At 41.2% G+C, this 17012-nt stretch overlaps 1 protein-coding gene across 2 annotated transcripts in view; it reads right to left on the minus strand.

The window, feature by feature from the left end:
- The window catches only part of FRY (FRY microtubule binding protein), a 309064-nt gene that overhangs the window by 127294 nt on the left and 164758 nt on the right, over positions 1–17012 (minus strand). For both annotated transcript variants that reach the window (XM_036251399.1, XM_036251398.1), the window contains exons 28-31: positions 16365–16475; positions 11013–11167; positions 815–914; positions 363–534 (exon numbers count right to left, since the gene is read on the minus strand). In XM_036251399.1, the coding sequence (XP_036107292.1) occupies positions 363–534; positions 815–914; positions 11013–11167; positions 16365–16475 (538 nt within the window). The remainder of the gene's footprint in view (positions 1–362; positions 535–814; positions 915–11012; positions 11168–16364; positions 16476–17012) is intronic.

The raw sequence follows: 17012 nt of genomic DNA on the forward strand, positions 1-17012 counted from the left end.
GAGGGGCCAGTTGATGCTCTCTCTCATCGATGTTTCTATCTCTCTCTCCCTCTCCTTTCCTCTCTCTATAAAATCAATAAAGAAAAAAAATTTTATAAAAAATAAGAAACGTTATGGTTAATCTAAGCATCTTTGCATTTGTCACCTGTTTACGCATATCTACATTGTTTTAGGTAACAGATATTTTTACATTTAAAGACATTCTAAAATTTACTTTCAGATGTAACTGGATTACCCCACTGTAATTTTGATCTACAAATGTAGCATCCATAAGTATGACTCTAAATTGACATTAAAATTGAAAAAGCAAAATGAATTGGAGCAGCAATGATCACACAGTCGTCACTGACTGTTGCGCGTACCTGAGAAGAGCGGCAGAGTCAGCTCGGGGTACATCCGGGCCAGCGCGCACGACAGCAGGGCTGGGGACATGCTGTAGAGAGGTGGCAACGGGCCGTGGGTCCCATAGAGGACACTGCCGGGTCTCTGTTCAGCTACTTTCTTTGAGTAAACAAAAAGCTTTGCTTCAAGGATCTACAAAGAGGTAGGACAGTAAGAAACAATACAGAGAAACACTGGTTGTCAGGAGCATTTCTATGCAATAAAGGTTCAAAGTAAACCAGCGAATACAGTAGTAGTCAGTAGAGTAGTATTCAATGCTACTGTACTCAGTGGAGCAGCAGTTCATGCCTCTGTGTACAGTGATATGCAGAAATCAACACATCATATCGAGAAGCAGCAACCCAGGCCTCAACCCCCCGTTCTGTTTTCTGTGCCCAAGGACAGTGCTTCTGTGTCAGTAAGATGTACGTGCCTGCATGAGCTGCATGGAGATTTCGTAGGTCTCTCTGTTGGTGTCAGAAGCCTTAAATAGAACAAGGTTTAGCAATGTCACTATGTCGAAGGGATAGTTCCTACAAAAAAAAAAAAAAAAAAAAATGCATAGTTTATAAGGCTGTGTGGCTAATATAAATCAATTACCTCGCAAAATCCTAGATGGCACACTGACCTCAGGCACACCTACTAATGACACCCCGTATCCACATGGCAATTGTTTTGCCTCCTTCTTTCCCTGTTTATTAGTAGATATAGGGAAATAACTCTATTTTTGTTTGGTCACTCCAGGAGAAACAAACACACACAAAAAACCTATCTAATATATAGAGATTTTAATTAAAAAAACACACAAATACAATGGATAGCATTTAGACATATGTCTAAATTTCTCAATAGCTCACTGGCTTAATATTTTTATTAAATCTATCTACACTTATTAAGTGACAAACATATACTACGAACAGCTGCAAAGTACTTATGATGCTAAGTTAGTGAGGCTGGTCCTTCTGCCTAAGGGCAGCTTCCAGTGTATTTAGGGAAATAAAACTAGACAGTCTGTTTACAATGACAGGTCTGGCGGCAGCTGCGAACTCTCACTGAGGGACACCTAAATCCGAGCTGGGTCAGGAAAGGCTTTCCAAGGGACAGATGAGTAACTGAGCCTCAAGCCCCAGGAGACAGCAGCCAGGCCATGGAAGGGTAGTATGGGTGTGTTCTGGGCAGAGAGAACATTTTTTTTTTTTTATCCTCACCAGAGGACATTTTTCCATTTTTTGTTCAGGTAGAGTGGGAGGGAGAGAGAGGAACAGAGAGAGAGAACACATCGAGTGGCTGCCACCCGCACAACCGACCAGGGTCGGGGACAAACTGCAACCGAGGTACATGCCCTTAGCGGGAACTGAACCCGGGTCTCTCTGTACCGCAGGCCGACGCTCTAACCGCTGAGCCAAACTGGCCAGGGCCAGAGAGAACATTCTAAAAGATGACAAGAATGAAACAGCAAGCTACTTTATGAAACAGGAATCTCTGAGTGGAAGAAATAAGTAGAAGAACTGGGAGGGGAGGGTGATGGGGCTAGAGGGTGGGTGCGTTCCGATTATGCCCAGCCTATGGACGTCATCCCGAAAGGTATAAAGATCCGACAGGATTTGCAGTGGGGGGTGTGGGAGAAAGTGACACTGGGTTTTGAACACTCTGGCTGCTGAATGGAGAATGGACGGCAGGGGGGCCATATTGGAAGCTGTGACAATAATCTAGACGAGAACTGATGAGGGCTCAGATTAGGGGGACAGTAGAAAAGGGGATACATCTGAGAAACACTGAGAAGAGAGCAGTCAGCAGGATCGGTGAGTGACTGTTTGGGACCGGACGGCGCTGGGGACAGTAGGGGCAGAGACAGCAGAGTGTGTGCAATCAGTGGCTTAATCAAATGGAATGTGGAGAGCGAATCCATGTCTTCTTATTATGTGACACTATTTAAAGATGACATCTTTTTACTGGATGCATTTTCTTTTTTTAAATCTTCACTTGAATATATATTTCCATTCATCATCAGATAGAGTGGGAGGGAGGGAGAGGGAGAGGGGAGAGAGAGAGAGACAAACATCGATGTGAGAGAGATGCATCGACCGGTTGCCTCCTGCACAACCCAACCAGGGCTGGGAGGAACCGCAACCGAGGTACGTGCCCTTGACCGGAATCGAACCCAGGACTCATTGGTCCGCAGGCCCACACTCTAACTGCTGAACCAAACCAGCCAGGGCTACTGGACACATTCTTAGCTATAGCAGAACTGAGGTCACAAATGGAAAATTCCGGTGAGATAAACTGTTAGTGAATTGTCTGTATCCGAAGACGGAGATTTATTCTGAGGCAACCTTCTGACAGCAGAAGGCAGCTTGGAGGTGAAACACTGTTTATCCTGCGGGTTCCTACTGATTGCACATAATACACTAAGAAGCTGTTCTAGAACTTGCACCCTTCCAGAGAGGCACAGTACTACTATGAATACAGCCCATCTCACAGCAGTTTTGTGACAGATTACAGTGAGAACTGCTTAGACACATAAAGGAGATTTGTACTTTTCATATTTTATATTGCTCAGATTTCATGTTTTAGGGTGCTAGTGATACATGGATACGTTCTCCTTTTAAAGGAAACACGAGGCTGGAGGACCCACTCGGAAGACGCTCCACTTGGGGGGCGGGCAGGCGGGTGCCAAGGGGGGGGCTGGCCGGTGTGGGGGGCAGTGCCAGGGGCAGGCAGAGGTGGAGGCGGGGGCGTGGGCAGGTGCGTGCGGGGGTGGAAGAGCAGTGCCGCGGGCAGGTGCGTGCGGGGGTGGAGGAGCAGTGCTGGGGGCAGGTGCGTGCGGGGGGGAGGAGCAGTGCCGGGGACAGGTGCGTGCGGGGGTGGAGGAGCAGTGCCGGGGACAGGTGCGTGCGGGGGTGGAGGAGCAGTGCCGGGGGCAGGTGCGTGCGGGGTGGAGGAGCAGTGCCGGGGGCAGGTGCGTGCGGGGTGGAGGAGCAGTGCCGGGGGCAGGTGCGTGCGGGGGGTGGCCGGGTAGTGCCAGGGGCAGGTGCGTGCGGGGGGTGGCCGGGTAGTGCCGGGGGCAGGCGGGCCTACAAACGAAGATGTGGACGTGCTGGCTCCATCCACCCTCAGCTGCCGTTTCTGTCCTGCCTGCAACCACGGTCAGCACTGTGGTGTGCGTCCCAGTCCGTTCCTTTCTTTCTTTTTTTTCCCATTGATTTTTAGAGATGGGAAAGGACGGGGGTGGGAGGGAGGAAGAGAGAGAAACATCTATATGAGAGAGACACAGCGACTAGTTGCCTCCTGCACGACCCCAACTGGGGCTGGGGATCGAACCTGCAACGCAGGTACATGCCCTTGACTGGAAATCGAACCCATGACCCTTCAGTGTGCAGGCTGACGCTCATGGGCCAGGCCCCACCCTTTTCTAAGCCTACAGACAAAGATGTGTACGAAAGTACTCCTCCGTTGATACACAGGATTTTAAACACACATGTGATTACACTCCCTACAGTACTACTTGGGAGAGCAGGTTTCACAGTGAACAAGGCCCCTGCAGACTCCTTGAACAGCTGCACAGCACTCCACAGTTTGGAGGACTATAAACACCACTCTCGCGGTGGATGCGTGGTCCGCCACCTAGATCCCCCCTTTGGGACCAGAACGCTGTCCTCCAGCGGACGTGTTGGAGGCTGACACTGCGCTGAACCCCTCTCTGGGCATTGCCTTCAGCCTGAGAGATGTACCCAGGCCAAGGTCAGGCCTGCATGCTAGCAGCAGCCCCTGCGGGACCGGCTGACGTTTCCACTCTGCCCAGTTCCACGTCCTTCACTTCCCCGTGGACGCTGCCCCGTGGGCACTCACTGAATTTCCTGCACTCAAATCTGCGTCTCAGACGCTGTTCCCAGGGATCCAGCCAGGTCATCCTCACGTTTTCACTGTTATAACACCTTAAACGCCAAGTGTGCACGTATTTCTTTAGAATAGAAGCCTAGAAGGCGTCATGCAGGTCAAAGGGCACATTTAAAATTTCGGGAGATATTGCACTATTGCCTTCCCAAATGGCTTTACTAATTTGCACTCCAAAATGGTTACTTTTCTAGAACTTTCAGTTTTAAATGAACAAAGAAGCACGGGGTTGACGTGTCAGACAGAGAACTGGGGAAAGCCCCCAGCCGTTGGCGGTCAGAGGATGGTGACGTTTGTTATGGTGGTGCTTACTTTGTGCCACTTACTGCCTTTACCTACGTTTGTGATTTAACTGTCACAACAAGTTGGTAAGGCTTAGAGACGCTAAGCACTTGCCCAAGGTCATGCACAAGCAATGGATTCTCGACTCCCTCCAGGATACGTCTGACTCCAAAGGACTCATGCTTTTGCCCACAGTGTTCCTAGCAGCCGTCAGCTGAGCATGTCACAGCCAGTCTACTTTGGACTCCTTACAAACTACAACATCTGGAAGCAGACCATTCTGACGTGAATGTAGGAAGGACATTTTCTTTGGAGCCCCACAGGGGCAGAGCTGCCTTACCCACATCTCTGTCTCTGACACGGGATTAGTTCAAATATGTTTATATAGAGAAGAACACTGGAAAACACTGCTGGGAATGTAAAGGCAGTAAAAGAACAGACAAAGTCTGTCTCTTATGAGGGCTGTGCACTTATCCATGCAATGAGGGCATTCATTAGTTACTTAAAGAGGAGCTATGGAATTTATGGAAACATCATCAAGAAGAATGACACAGACACAGAAAATGAAAGAAGCCCAGAGCAGGAAAAGTGGGAAAGAGCTCAAATGAGCAAGAGAGCACACATAAACCATCTGAACTTAGATGTGTGAAAGAGGCTTAGAAATGGAATCTTATACCTTGCAGCATTTAATTCTTCACCACAGGCCCTCTGGAAGGGTAAACAATGAATAAAGGCAGCTGTGATCATACGGAATAGAAATCAAAAGGTGAAATACATGTGAAAGGTAGGTGTGAGTCAGAAAGTAAACAAGAATTAAAACTGTTTTTTTTTTTCAACCTAGAATAGAGGAGATTTTTGAGGAATTTGGGAAATACCCAGTATCTTTGGTTTCTTTGGAACTAAATGACAAAGGTCAGGATAACTTTGAGACATTCTTTTAACAGATTTTACTAGTTGATGGAGGAGATTTCTCTGTAGCTTTTTGCCTCCAACAGCTAGTGAATAATAGTGTTTACAAGGTACTTACTAGGTGTCAGGTCTCAGATCAAGAGACTTATTTAACCCTTACCCTAACCCTATTATCATTCCCATTTTACAGATGAGTAAGAATTTGTAGTAACTTGCTCAAGAGCACACAGGTTGAATTCGAACTCAAGACAGTAAGTTTCGCCTGGCCGATGTGGCTCAGTGGGTTGAGCGTCGTCCCTTGGACTGAGAGGTCCTGGGTCAGGGGACATGGCCGGGCTGTGGGCTCGATCCCCAATAGGGGGTGTGCAGGAGGCAGCTGATAGATGTTTCTCACATCAATGATTCTATCTCAATCTCTCCCTTCCTTTCTCTCTAAAAAAAAAAAATCAATAAAAACAGATGTAAAGAAAGATAGTAAGTTTCCATCTTTTCATGTATCTGTTGGTCTTTGTATGTCTTGCAGGGAGAAGTATCTGTTCAGGTCCTTTGTCATTTTTTACTTGGATTGTTTGCTTTTTTGCTGTTGAATTGTATGAGTTCTTTATATATTTTGGATATATAACCCCTGGTTGGAGGTGTTGTTTGCTTGTCTTCTCCCTTCATTCAAGTTGTTGCCTTTTTGTTTTGTTGACAGTTTCTTTTGCTGTGCAGAAGCTTTTTAGTCTGATATAGTCTCATTCATTTATTTTTGCTTTTACTTCCCCTGCTCTGAGGTTAAATTAATAAAATCCTCTCTAAGACCAAAGTCTGTAAGTTTAGTACCTATGTTTTCTTCTATGTAATTTATTGTTCAAGCTCTTTTATCCCTTTGAGTTGATTTTTGTATATGGGGTCAAACAATTTCACTAGCTATTAGGGAAATGCAAATCAAAACTACAATGAAACACAACCTTACACCTGTTAGAATGGTTATCAACAACAGCAACAGTAATAACAAGTGGTGGAGAGGTTGTGGAGATAAAGGAACCCTCATTCACTGCTGGGGGAATGCAAAGTGGTACAACCACTATGGAAAACAGTCTGGAAGCTCCTCAAAAAACTAAGAATAGTGACCATGTGATCCAGCAACCCTGCTTCTGGATCCTGCTACCCAAAAAACCATTCGAGGACATTTATTTATAAAGATATAAGTTCCCCTATGTTCACTGCAGCATTATATATGATAGCCAAGACATGGCAAGTGTCCTTTGATAAATGATTGGATAAAGAAGATGTGGTACACGTAGATAATGAAATACTATTCAGACATAAGAAAAGATGAAATACTGCCATTTGTGGCAACATAGATGGATCCTGAGAATATCATGCTAAGCAAAGTAAGTCAGAGAGAAAAAGTCAAGAATCATATAATTTTACTCATATGTAGGATATACAACTGAAAGCAACAAATGAACAAACAAGACAAACAAAAACTCATAGACACAGACAGCAGTATGGTGGTTCCTAGAGGGAAAGAGGGTGGGGTAGCAAAGGGCAAAGGAGGTCAAATATATGGTGACGAAAGGAGATTAGACATTGTTATTACAGAGCTGTACACTTGCAACCTATGACTTATTAACCAATGCCACCCCAATAAAATTAATTAAGAAAAGATAGTAAGTTTCCAGAACCCAAATCTCCACACTCCGTGCTCTCTTGCAAACCTCCAGATGGCCAACCGGACCAAATGAGGCTAAACAGCCCCAGGAGGGGTGCTATTGGGATTCGTGAGCCATAAGCTTCACATCTTCCTTGGAAACAAGGAAATGTGGGGCATTCGCCTTTAGAAATGCAAGCTTGCTGGGCCTGATTTAAATCAGGAAAGATTTACAGAGTTAACTTAAGGCAAAACAAACATACAAACAACAATGACAACAAAAATAAACCCAACATAATTCTTAAAAAGTTAATACTTTGATTTTAGATATAATTCTGAAACATCTATTAAACATTTTCAATAGTATATTTTGGATGGTAAAAGTAAAATCAATGGAATTCTTAAGTACTTAATTAAATGTTAAGAGAATTCTGTTAAGTCAGTGATTGGAAATGGCCCTGATTTAATGTAGAGCATACCATTCACCTCGATTAATAACCTTGGAAAGCCATTCCATCTTTCTCAATGTCCTCTGTTCTGTGCCGATATAATTTGGAGTTGAGGGGAAAGCTAACAAGAACATGGACAGAAGCCAAAGTTACTTGAACTAATGCTGGCTAATAAGTGAGCTATTTTCTTTTGTGCTAAATTATAGTACCAAGATGTATTTAATAGCTTTTAATCAAATATAAACCTATTTTATGAAAAATTCTTTAAAATTAATATAACCAGTTCTACTATCACTTTCTACTTTTATCCTCACTTCCCCTGATCCTATCCAAGTTCTGCTCTGACTTCCAAATCTCTCAATATCACTAGAGTTATATGATAGTCATAGTTACAGTTATAGGTTTCACTGGAGACCAGCAAGTTCACAATACACACACACACACACACACACACACACACGCACGCACGCACACGCGCACACACAGACCATTACAGAAATAAAAGAAACAAAGAACAAGAATGTAGAGACACATTTTTTCCATCATCACAGCTGATGAATATAGGGATTGATATGTTAATTATGCAAAATAGCTAATTTTCTCTTCTAAAACTAAAGGTAGAGAGCCCTGGCCGGTTTGGCTCAGTGGTAGAGCGTTGGCCTGCGGACCAATGAGTCGTGGGTTCGACTCTGATCAAGGGCATGTACCTCGGTTGGGGTTCATCCCCAGCCCTGGTTGGGGTTGTGTGGGAGACAATCAGTTGGTGTGTCTCTCTCACATTGATGTTTCTCTCTCTCCCTTTCTCTCCTCTTTCTCCTTCCCACTCTATCTGAAATAAATGAAAAAAATATCCTCATGTGAGGACAAAAAACAAAACAAAACAAAACAAAAACTAAAGGCATAAAATTTTAAGCAATGAGAGCATTTAAAAATGTTCTGTCTTTTAGGTATTTTCAAGTCAATTATAAGTGTTTCCTTAATAAATGAATCTGCTTATAAATGATCATATTCCTATAAAATAAATCTGGCTTATGATCATTCCTATTTGAAAAGTAGATGGTAATTATTTATTTTACAAGGATTCTTCGCTATGGAAAATGACTTGTCATAGGAGTAACTGTACAGATGATGTGCTTGGGAAATTTAAAATATGACCTAGTTTATGTATGAGGTTCAGGAACCTATTCTTTCATAAGAGAAGGTATTTTGGTATCTTTCAGAAGCAAATATGCAGGAAACAAACGAACAAACAAAAAGTGAAAACACCAGAACTGCTTTGGAAAAACAGAATTGAAAACATAAGTGCAAAGACTGTTTGGAGAAATCTGAGGCTTATCTAAAGTACACACCCTGAGAATTTATGGGAAAAGAGAGCACGTTTTGGCCACAGCTGAAACTTGAAATTCTGAACATGCCCCGCAGTGAGAAGTGACAGGTGTTGGCTAGTGTCTGGGCAGACAGGTCAGCCCTGGCGCGGCCAGGCCGTCCAACTTCCCTTCAGAATATATTAATGTCATTAATGTAAATTAATAAGCAATGTTTGTTTAAGAAATACAAATAGTTTAGAAACATAGCCTTAAAAGTCTACTCTAAACATAGAGGGTTTTATGTCTTAATATTTTGGAGACTGAAGATATTACTGAAATTGAGATTATGTTGCGAAATTCTGAAAGCATTTATTTATGTTCCCTAAGGAAAAATACCTAGAATGATTCGCAGGAATGCAATGTAACATTTTATGAGATGGCGTGCACTGAAATAAATTGGGCTAGGAAAGTTCAAGCAAGTTCACGGGGAGAAGGGCAGCAAAGAGGAAACCTATGGTCCAAGTCAAAGATTCTAAATACATTTTTTAGAATCAAAGAATCATGTGAAATTTATTCTTAGTATATAGAAATATCTGAAAATAAAAAACATTCTGGAGAAAGAAATTTTTGCAAAAAAAAAAAAAGTTATTTTGGTAATATCCTATAGGTCTAAATATTCTTTCGTAATGTTAACATCAAGAAACAAAATGATGGGGAAATCAGTTTATATTCATTTGCTATAACTTTTATTGAGATTAAAATGCATAATAAAAATTCTGCTGCCAAGATTATAGAAAATGCAAGCTTTAGACATAAAATGTTAACTACTATCTTTAAAAAAGAAAGATAAAAAATGTAAAGAGAAATATGTCTCTAAATAGCATGGTCATTTTACATTTACTGAAAGTAGATGTCTTCTAAAATTCTGTTCTTATTAATTTAGAATAGAATAGTATAGAATTGAGAACTAATTCACTTTTATTCCCTTTTTCCAGTACCTCAAGACAGACATTTTATCGTATTTATTTATTTAAATTTTATTCATTGATGAGGAGAGAGATTTGTTGTTTCACTTATTTGTTCATTGTTTGCTTCTTGAATGTGCCCTGACTGGGGATTGAACATGCAACCTTCAAATCCACTACCTTGGCATACTTGGATGACACTCTAACCAAATGACCTACCTAAACAGGGCCTCAATTTTAAATGCAACAATGAATTAAAAAGAAAAATCAACAGTCTATATGAGTCTTTTAAAAAATAAACTTTGGCCCTGGCCAATTTTGCTCAGTGGTTAGAGCGTCAGCCCGCGGACCACTGAGTCGCGGGGTCAGGGCATGTACCTTGGTTGTAGTTCGATCCCCAGCCCTGGTTGGGGGTCCTGCGGGAGGTAACCAATCAATGTGTCTCTCTCTCTCGTTGATGTGTTTCTACCCCCCCTCATCCCCCTGCCTCCTTCCTCTGTTGAAAAATCAATGGAAAAATATTCTTGGGTGAGGATTAAAAAAATTTTAATAACTGCCTTCTTTCAAATTCTAATATGTGAGCTCTTCCTTGGGAAAAGCTTATGCAATTTGGGTCTCTTCGTTAACCCTGTATCGTAGTTATGAGATTCAGTAACTTACAGTGCCGAATGTTTGTGCCGAAAGACTAATCTATATGACGAGGGCAGTAGTTTCAAAGGTGTAATCCATGGAACCTGAGGTGCCACCTTCCTTGCCTTTTCTTCCCTTCTGAAGTTTTGGACGAGGTGGATTTAACCTTTTGAAGACTGCTCTTTGGGTTCAGGTTGGTGTCAACATGGCTGAAGGGTTTACTGTTCACACCTGTCACAAGCATTTCTAGAACCTCCTTTAATAGATCTTGATCATTCTCAAATCCTGCTCTAATGCTTCACTCTGCATTTTCAGGTGATTAAAAGAAGGGGCCACACCAACAAACCACTCTCCTGGTAGAAGACGAAACATCAATAACAGCCACACAAGTGTAGGGAGTGGTCTATGGACCAGGAAAATACAGGCCCTTCTGGATCCCCATAGAATTTACTACACTTGGATAATTGCAGAGGCAGTTGGCTCTCAGCTACTCATATCATGAAGAACAACCCTACCTGTATTTGCCACTGAGCAGCAGCCCCCCGATGAGGATCCATACCTGCTTCCACATACAGTCGCTATGGCTTTGAAGCAGCCGGATGCAAGTTGGTAGGAACCTGTGTAGCATCGGTCAATCGCCCAATTAAAAAGATTTATTTGGTCAGGATTAAGTTCCAAGAGCAAGACGACAACTTCACAGCCAAGTTGATGGACCTGAATACATGGAGGAAAGCAATTATTCACGTTTAATGAAAGGTTATTCCAGGGAAACACAAAATTGAGTTTAGCCAATACTGAATGGGGTAAAATAAAAGCAGAGACTGAGCCTTGATTAATTTTTATTCCACATTTTTCTCTTTAAGAGGGAGAACTGACTACTGGATACTGAAAACTGAATACTATAATGTATGAACTAGATGGGACCCTCCGTAAACCTGTCATACAGGGTCCACTCATTCTCGATCATCAACTCTGGAAAGGCAGAGTCTGAAGACTTCGGCTATGTTTCTTCTTTGCATTTATACTGTTTCTGGAGTCCTGCCGGTGTGGCTCAGTGGTTTAGCATCGACCCACGCACCAAGAAGTCACTGGTTCGATTCCCGGTCAGGATACATGCCCAGGTGGTGGTGGGCTGATCCCCAGTGGGGGGCATCAGGAGGCGGCCAATCGATGTTCTCTCTCATCAATGTTTCTATCTCTCTCTCCCTCTCCTATTCTCTCTAAAATAAATAAAAGAAAAATAAATTTAAGTGTTTCTGGAAAATATATGTATTTGGCAAAACATGTGAAATATAAAATGGGAGCCTTTCTGTATGTAAAATCTTTTAAGAAAAGAAATCAGAGGGAATATATTTAGGAGGCTTGGTTACTAAATATGCTGTGTAAGGCTTACTGGCAATCTTTACCAAGAAATGCAGTTATCAGTGAACTCTTCCTAATGAGAGACTTTCATGTACTATGTCAGCATGGCGGAGAGTTAACAGGAGACTTCATTCATTCCTGAAGCTGTGACATTTGTCCAGGAGAGGACTGGTGCCTGGAGGCTACATGACCCTCGGCGAACATTTTCCTGCTCCTCTGGAAGTTGCAACAAGGTGGAGAAGGAAAGATTCTGTTGTGTGTTTTTTACTACAGGGTGTGGGCCCAGTTGGGAGTGATATTCTAAATGGATGGTCAAACATCCTCAATCTAGTTCCTCCAAGGGCTTAACATAAAAACTAATAATACCATTGCGAAGGACTTAAAAATAACATTTCATTAAAAAGCAAACCAGCAAGTGTTCACTGTGCTTTAGAAGCTTGAGACTGACATGTAAAATAAGTAGGTACTATATGATTCACAAGTATATGGTGGGTTATCTTAACCGGACACGAGTGTGTGAGCACAAGTACAACGCGCGGACTGCCGGCACCAGGAAAGCCGCCGGCGCACTGTCTTAACCACCAGCCTCCCTCCTCGCAAGCAACCGCATCCTGACCTCCACCGTCCTGGTTAGTCTGGGCTGTTCTGAACTCTATATAAATGGAATTATACAGTATACAATTTTGTGTCCTGCTTTCTTTTACTCAACTTCTGAGAGTCATCTACATTCATTTATTCCCACTGTATACATTTTAACTTATGATTACCCCTAATTTAGAAACTGCTGGGTTGTTGGTAAACTGTGTTCAAATTCAGTAGATAATGCCAATCAGTTTCCACAAGGGTTATTCCCGTTTATATTCTCTATAGCAGCAGTTCTCAACCTGTGGGTTGCGACCCCTTTGGGGGTCGAACAACCCTGTCACAGGGGTCACCTAAGACCATCGGAAAATACATATTTCTGATGGTCTTAGGAACCGAGACACCGCTCCTCTATCCGTCTCCAGGCGGGTCCGCCCACATGCAGATGCATCCACATACAGCATGAAGAACTGTATTACAGGGTCTGGCAGGAGGAAGGTGGAGGACCACTGCTTCATAGCATTGTGTGAGAGTTCCCACTGCTCCATGTCCTCACTGACATATGCTACTGCCAGTCTTTGCTTTGCTTTCTGTTAGGATTGGTGATATTTAACCATTATATTTATTTATTATTTTTTAAATTTTATTTTTCAATTACAGTTTATATTCAATATTATTTTGTATTAGTTTCAGGTGTACAGCATAGTGGTTAGACAATTATATAATGTACAGTGATTCCCCCCAATATTTCAAGTACCCACCTGACACCATAGATGCTTATTAAAGTTATTGACTAGTTTTCCAACGCTGTAGTGTTACATTCCGTGATTATTTCTAACTACCAATTTGTACTTCTTAATACCTTCACCTTTTTCACCCATCCCCATCCCTCCTCATCAGTCTGTTTTGTGTATTTGTAAGTTTATTTCTATTGTGTTTGTTTATTTTGTTTTTTAGACTCCACATATAAGTAAAATCATATTTTTTTTTCCTGTCTGACTTATTTCACTTGGCAAAATAACCTCTAGCTCCATCCATTCTGTTGCAAATGCTAAGATTCCATTCTTTTTTATGGCCGTGTAATATTCCATTATATGTATGTATCACAGCTTTTTTTATCTACTCATCTACTGATGTACACTTGGGCTGCTTCCATATCTTGGCCATCACAAATATGCTGCAATAAACATAGAGGTGCAAATATCTTTTTTAAAAAATATGTTTTTATTGATTTTAGAGAGAGAGGAAGGGAGAGGGAGAGAGAGAAACATCAATTGGCTGCCTCCTGCATGCCCCCTACCAGGGATTGAGCCTGAAACCCAGGCATGTGCCCTTACCAGGATTCTAACAAGCGCCCTGTTGGTGCACGGGACGTTGCTTAACCAACTGAGCCACACCAGCTGGGTGCATGTATCTTTTTTATTACAGTTATGGATTTCTTCAGATATATACCCAGAAGTGGAAGTTCTGGGTCATAAGTGGTACTGCCAATCTTTTAAATTTCAGCCATTCTGGTAGGTAGCATCTCCTGTGGCTTTGGTTTGCATGTCTGTGATTACTGATGAACTGGAGAACCTTTTTCTTTGTTTATTGGCCATTTACATGAACTCTTTTGTACATAGCTTATTTCAGTCTTTTGCTCATTTTTCTAGGTGTCTTTATCTAATTTATTTGTAAGGGTCCTTTATATATTTTAGATTAAAAACTCTGGTTTTATATTGCAAACGTCTTTCATGCTATGACTAGTCTGTTCACACTCTTAATGGTGCCTTTTGGTGAACAGAAGTTATTAAATAATGTCTTTCTTTATGATTTGTAATTTTTGCATGCTGTTGAAATCTTTCCCTAATCCCAGGGATTAAGATACCCTCCTGTTTTATTGTCTAGAAACTTTAGTGTTTTTAGCTTTCACATTTAGATCTGTCATCTAAGTTCTTTTTTTATTCCTGACATCTTATTTTTTCTTTCCTAATGCATATGCAAGAATCTAGAGCATAATAATATTGACAGAAGTGATCACTTCAGTCTCAGGGAACACTTTCAATATTCACTGTTAAGCATGATATTTGCTAAATGTTTGTTAAAGATACCCTTTATCAAACTAAGAAAGTTATTTTTATTCTTGGTTTTGTTAAGAGTTTCTCTCATGAATGAATGCAGAATTTTATTAAATGCTTTTTCTACATCTATTGAGATGACCATATGATAATTCTTTCTGAGACTCTATTAATATAATTAACATACTAATGCATTGATGGACATTAAACCATTGATGGACAATCTTGTAGGTCTTGAATAGTCCCAACTTGGTCATGATGAATCATCTTTTGTATATATCTCTACATTCAGTTTTCTAATATTTTGTTTATAAAGTTTTTATTTTGAAACTCATGAATGAAATTGCCTTTTAATTTTATTTCTTATTACATTCTTGTCTGGTCTGCTAAAACTTGGAATGTATTTCCTCTTGAGCTATTTTCTCTTTAAGAATTTATATTAAATCAATGCAATTTGTTCTTTAAATGTTGACTTCATCAGTAAAGCCATCTGACCCTATAAAGTTTTGTTTGTGGGAAATTCAATTACAGATTAAATTTCTTTGTTATTTATATGTCTATTCAGATTTTGTTTTCTTTTGGTGTTGTGTTTTTCTAGAAATTTTATCTAAATTTTTTAGTTTACTGGTACAAAAATATTCATATGTTCTCTTTAATTTTAATTATTTTTTCACTTTATTGATATTTTTAGAAAGAAAGGAAAGAGAGGGAGGGAGGGAGAGAGAGAAACATTGATAAGAGAGAACACATGAATTGGTCATCTCCTGCATGCCCTGCACTGGGGATTTGGCCCACAACCTGGGTATATTCCCTGACCAGGAATTGAACTGGCAACCTCTTGGTGCATGGGTCGACGCTCAAAAACTGAGCCACACCAGCCAGGCTCTCTTTTATTTTATTTTACTTATTTATTTATTCATTTATTTATTATCCTCACCCGAGGACATTTTTCCATTTTTTGTTCAGATAGAGTGGGAGTGAATGAGAGTAAGAGAGAGAGAGAGAGAGAAACATCGATGTGAAAGGGACACATCGAGTGGTTGCCACCCGCATGACCAACCAGGGCCGGGGACAAACTGCAACCGAAGTACATGCCCTTAGCGGAGACTGAACCCGGGTCTCTCTGGACCGCAGGCCAATGCTGTAACCGCTAAGCCAAACTGGCTAGGGCTTATTTTAAATATTTGTAGCACCTGCAGTGATAACCCCTTTACATAGATGATGCTGATGAAATGTGCCTTCTCTTTCTTGATCAGACTTGTCATAGATTTATTAATTTTATTAGTCTTTAAACAAATTCAACTTTTGGTTTAAATAATCATTTATATCACTTTTTTCTCTTTCATTAATTTCTGCTCTTATCTCTTCCTTCATTATACTTTTTTAGTTCAATGTTTTTACTTTCTCAGCTCCTTGGAATGAATGCTTAGGTCATTGACTATCAGCCTTTTTTTCTTTCTACTAAATGCACTTAAGACGATGCATTTCAGTCTAAGCGAGACTTAACTTACAATCCACAAGTTTAGTATGTAATACTTTCATTATTCTTCAGTTAAAAATATTTTTCAATCTCTCTATTTATTCTTTGAGTCACTGGTTATCTGGAACAGTGTGTCTTAATTATGTTTTTATTCTCGACTGCTAGCATATTTCCACTGTGATTAGAGAACACCGTCTGTGTCACTTCCATCATCTGAACTTTGTGGAGACTTGCTCTATGGCCGTTTATCGTCAGCCTTGGCAGATGTGACCGTGATGCTCACCCTGAAACATCACAGTGTAATGTGAACAAGCCCACATCCTGTGGCTGGCGGGGAGGAGGCTGCTGCGAGCAATGCTCAGGCGCCCCAGGGACCTCCGGAGGCAGAGCTCCCTGGACATCCACCCGCTGATCTCCAGCTAGCACTTACTCGTAAATCTTGACAGGCCAGAATGTTGTCAAGCCACTTATACAGGTAGCCATCTGGTGAGAGGCCCACGTTGTCAAATACGGGGCCGCAGCACAACACTGCTGACATTGCCTGGTGACGAAACACAAGACACCTGGGAATGAAACCTGGCCTGGCCATGCAACCGACTATAAAACACTACTACCAGACTGACAAATGATAAGGGTCTTTTAAAGCTATTATTTCCACAAGAGTGTAAGTATTCCTAAGTAGATGCAATAAAAAAATTACCAGTTTCCCAATTGGCTTTTTTTTTTTTTTTAGAAGAGCTAAACCCATAAATTCAACTTCATGAACATGTAATTTTATGATTATAGCAAGTTTTTATGATGAAATAGTAAAACACTCAAAACAAAATGACCATGTCACAGTCTTTTAAATGAACTTACCTTCAGTGATTTCAAGTGAATTAATTCTGTTTAGAAGATAGAGCTTTTCAAATTTTGCTTTAATGACAAACTTGACAAATATCTGACTAACATACTAAATTGCGAAACTATGAAAAACATGGAGATAACTGATTATTAAAGATAAAGAAAGTAAAAAATGTAAACTTCAGTTCCTTTGGGGTGGGGCGGAAGCAAGGAAGGTGAGAAGTGCTGAACTCTG

This window comes from Molossus molossus, unplaced genomic scaffold (assembly GCF_014108415.1).
Source record: "Molossus molossus isolate mMolMol1 unplaced genomic scaffold, mMolMol1.p scaffold_m16_p_10, whole genome shotgun sequence".
Lineage (NCBI taxonomy): Eukaryota > Metazoa > Chordata > Mammalia > Chiroptera > Molossidae > Molossus > Molossus molossus.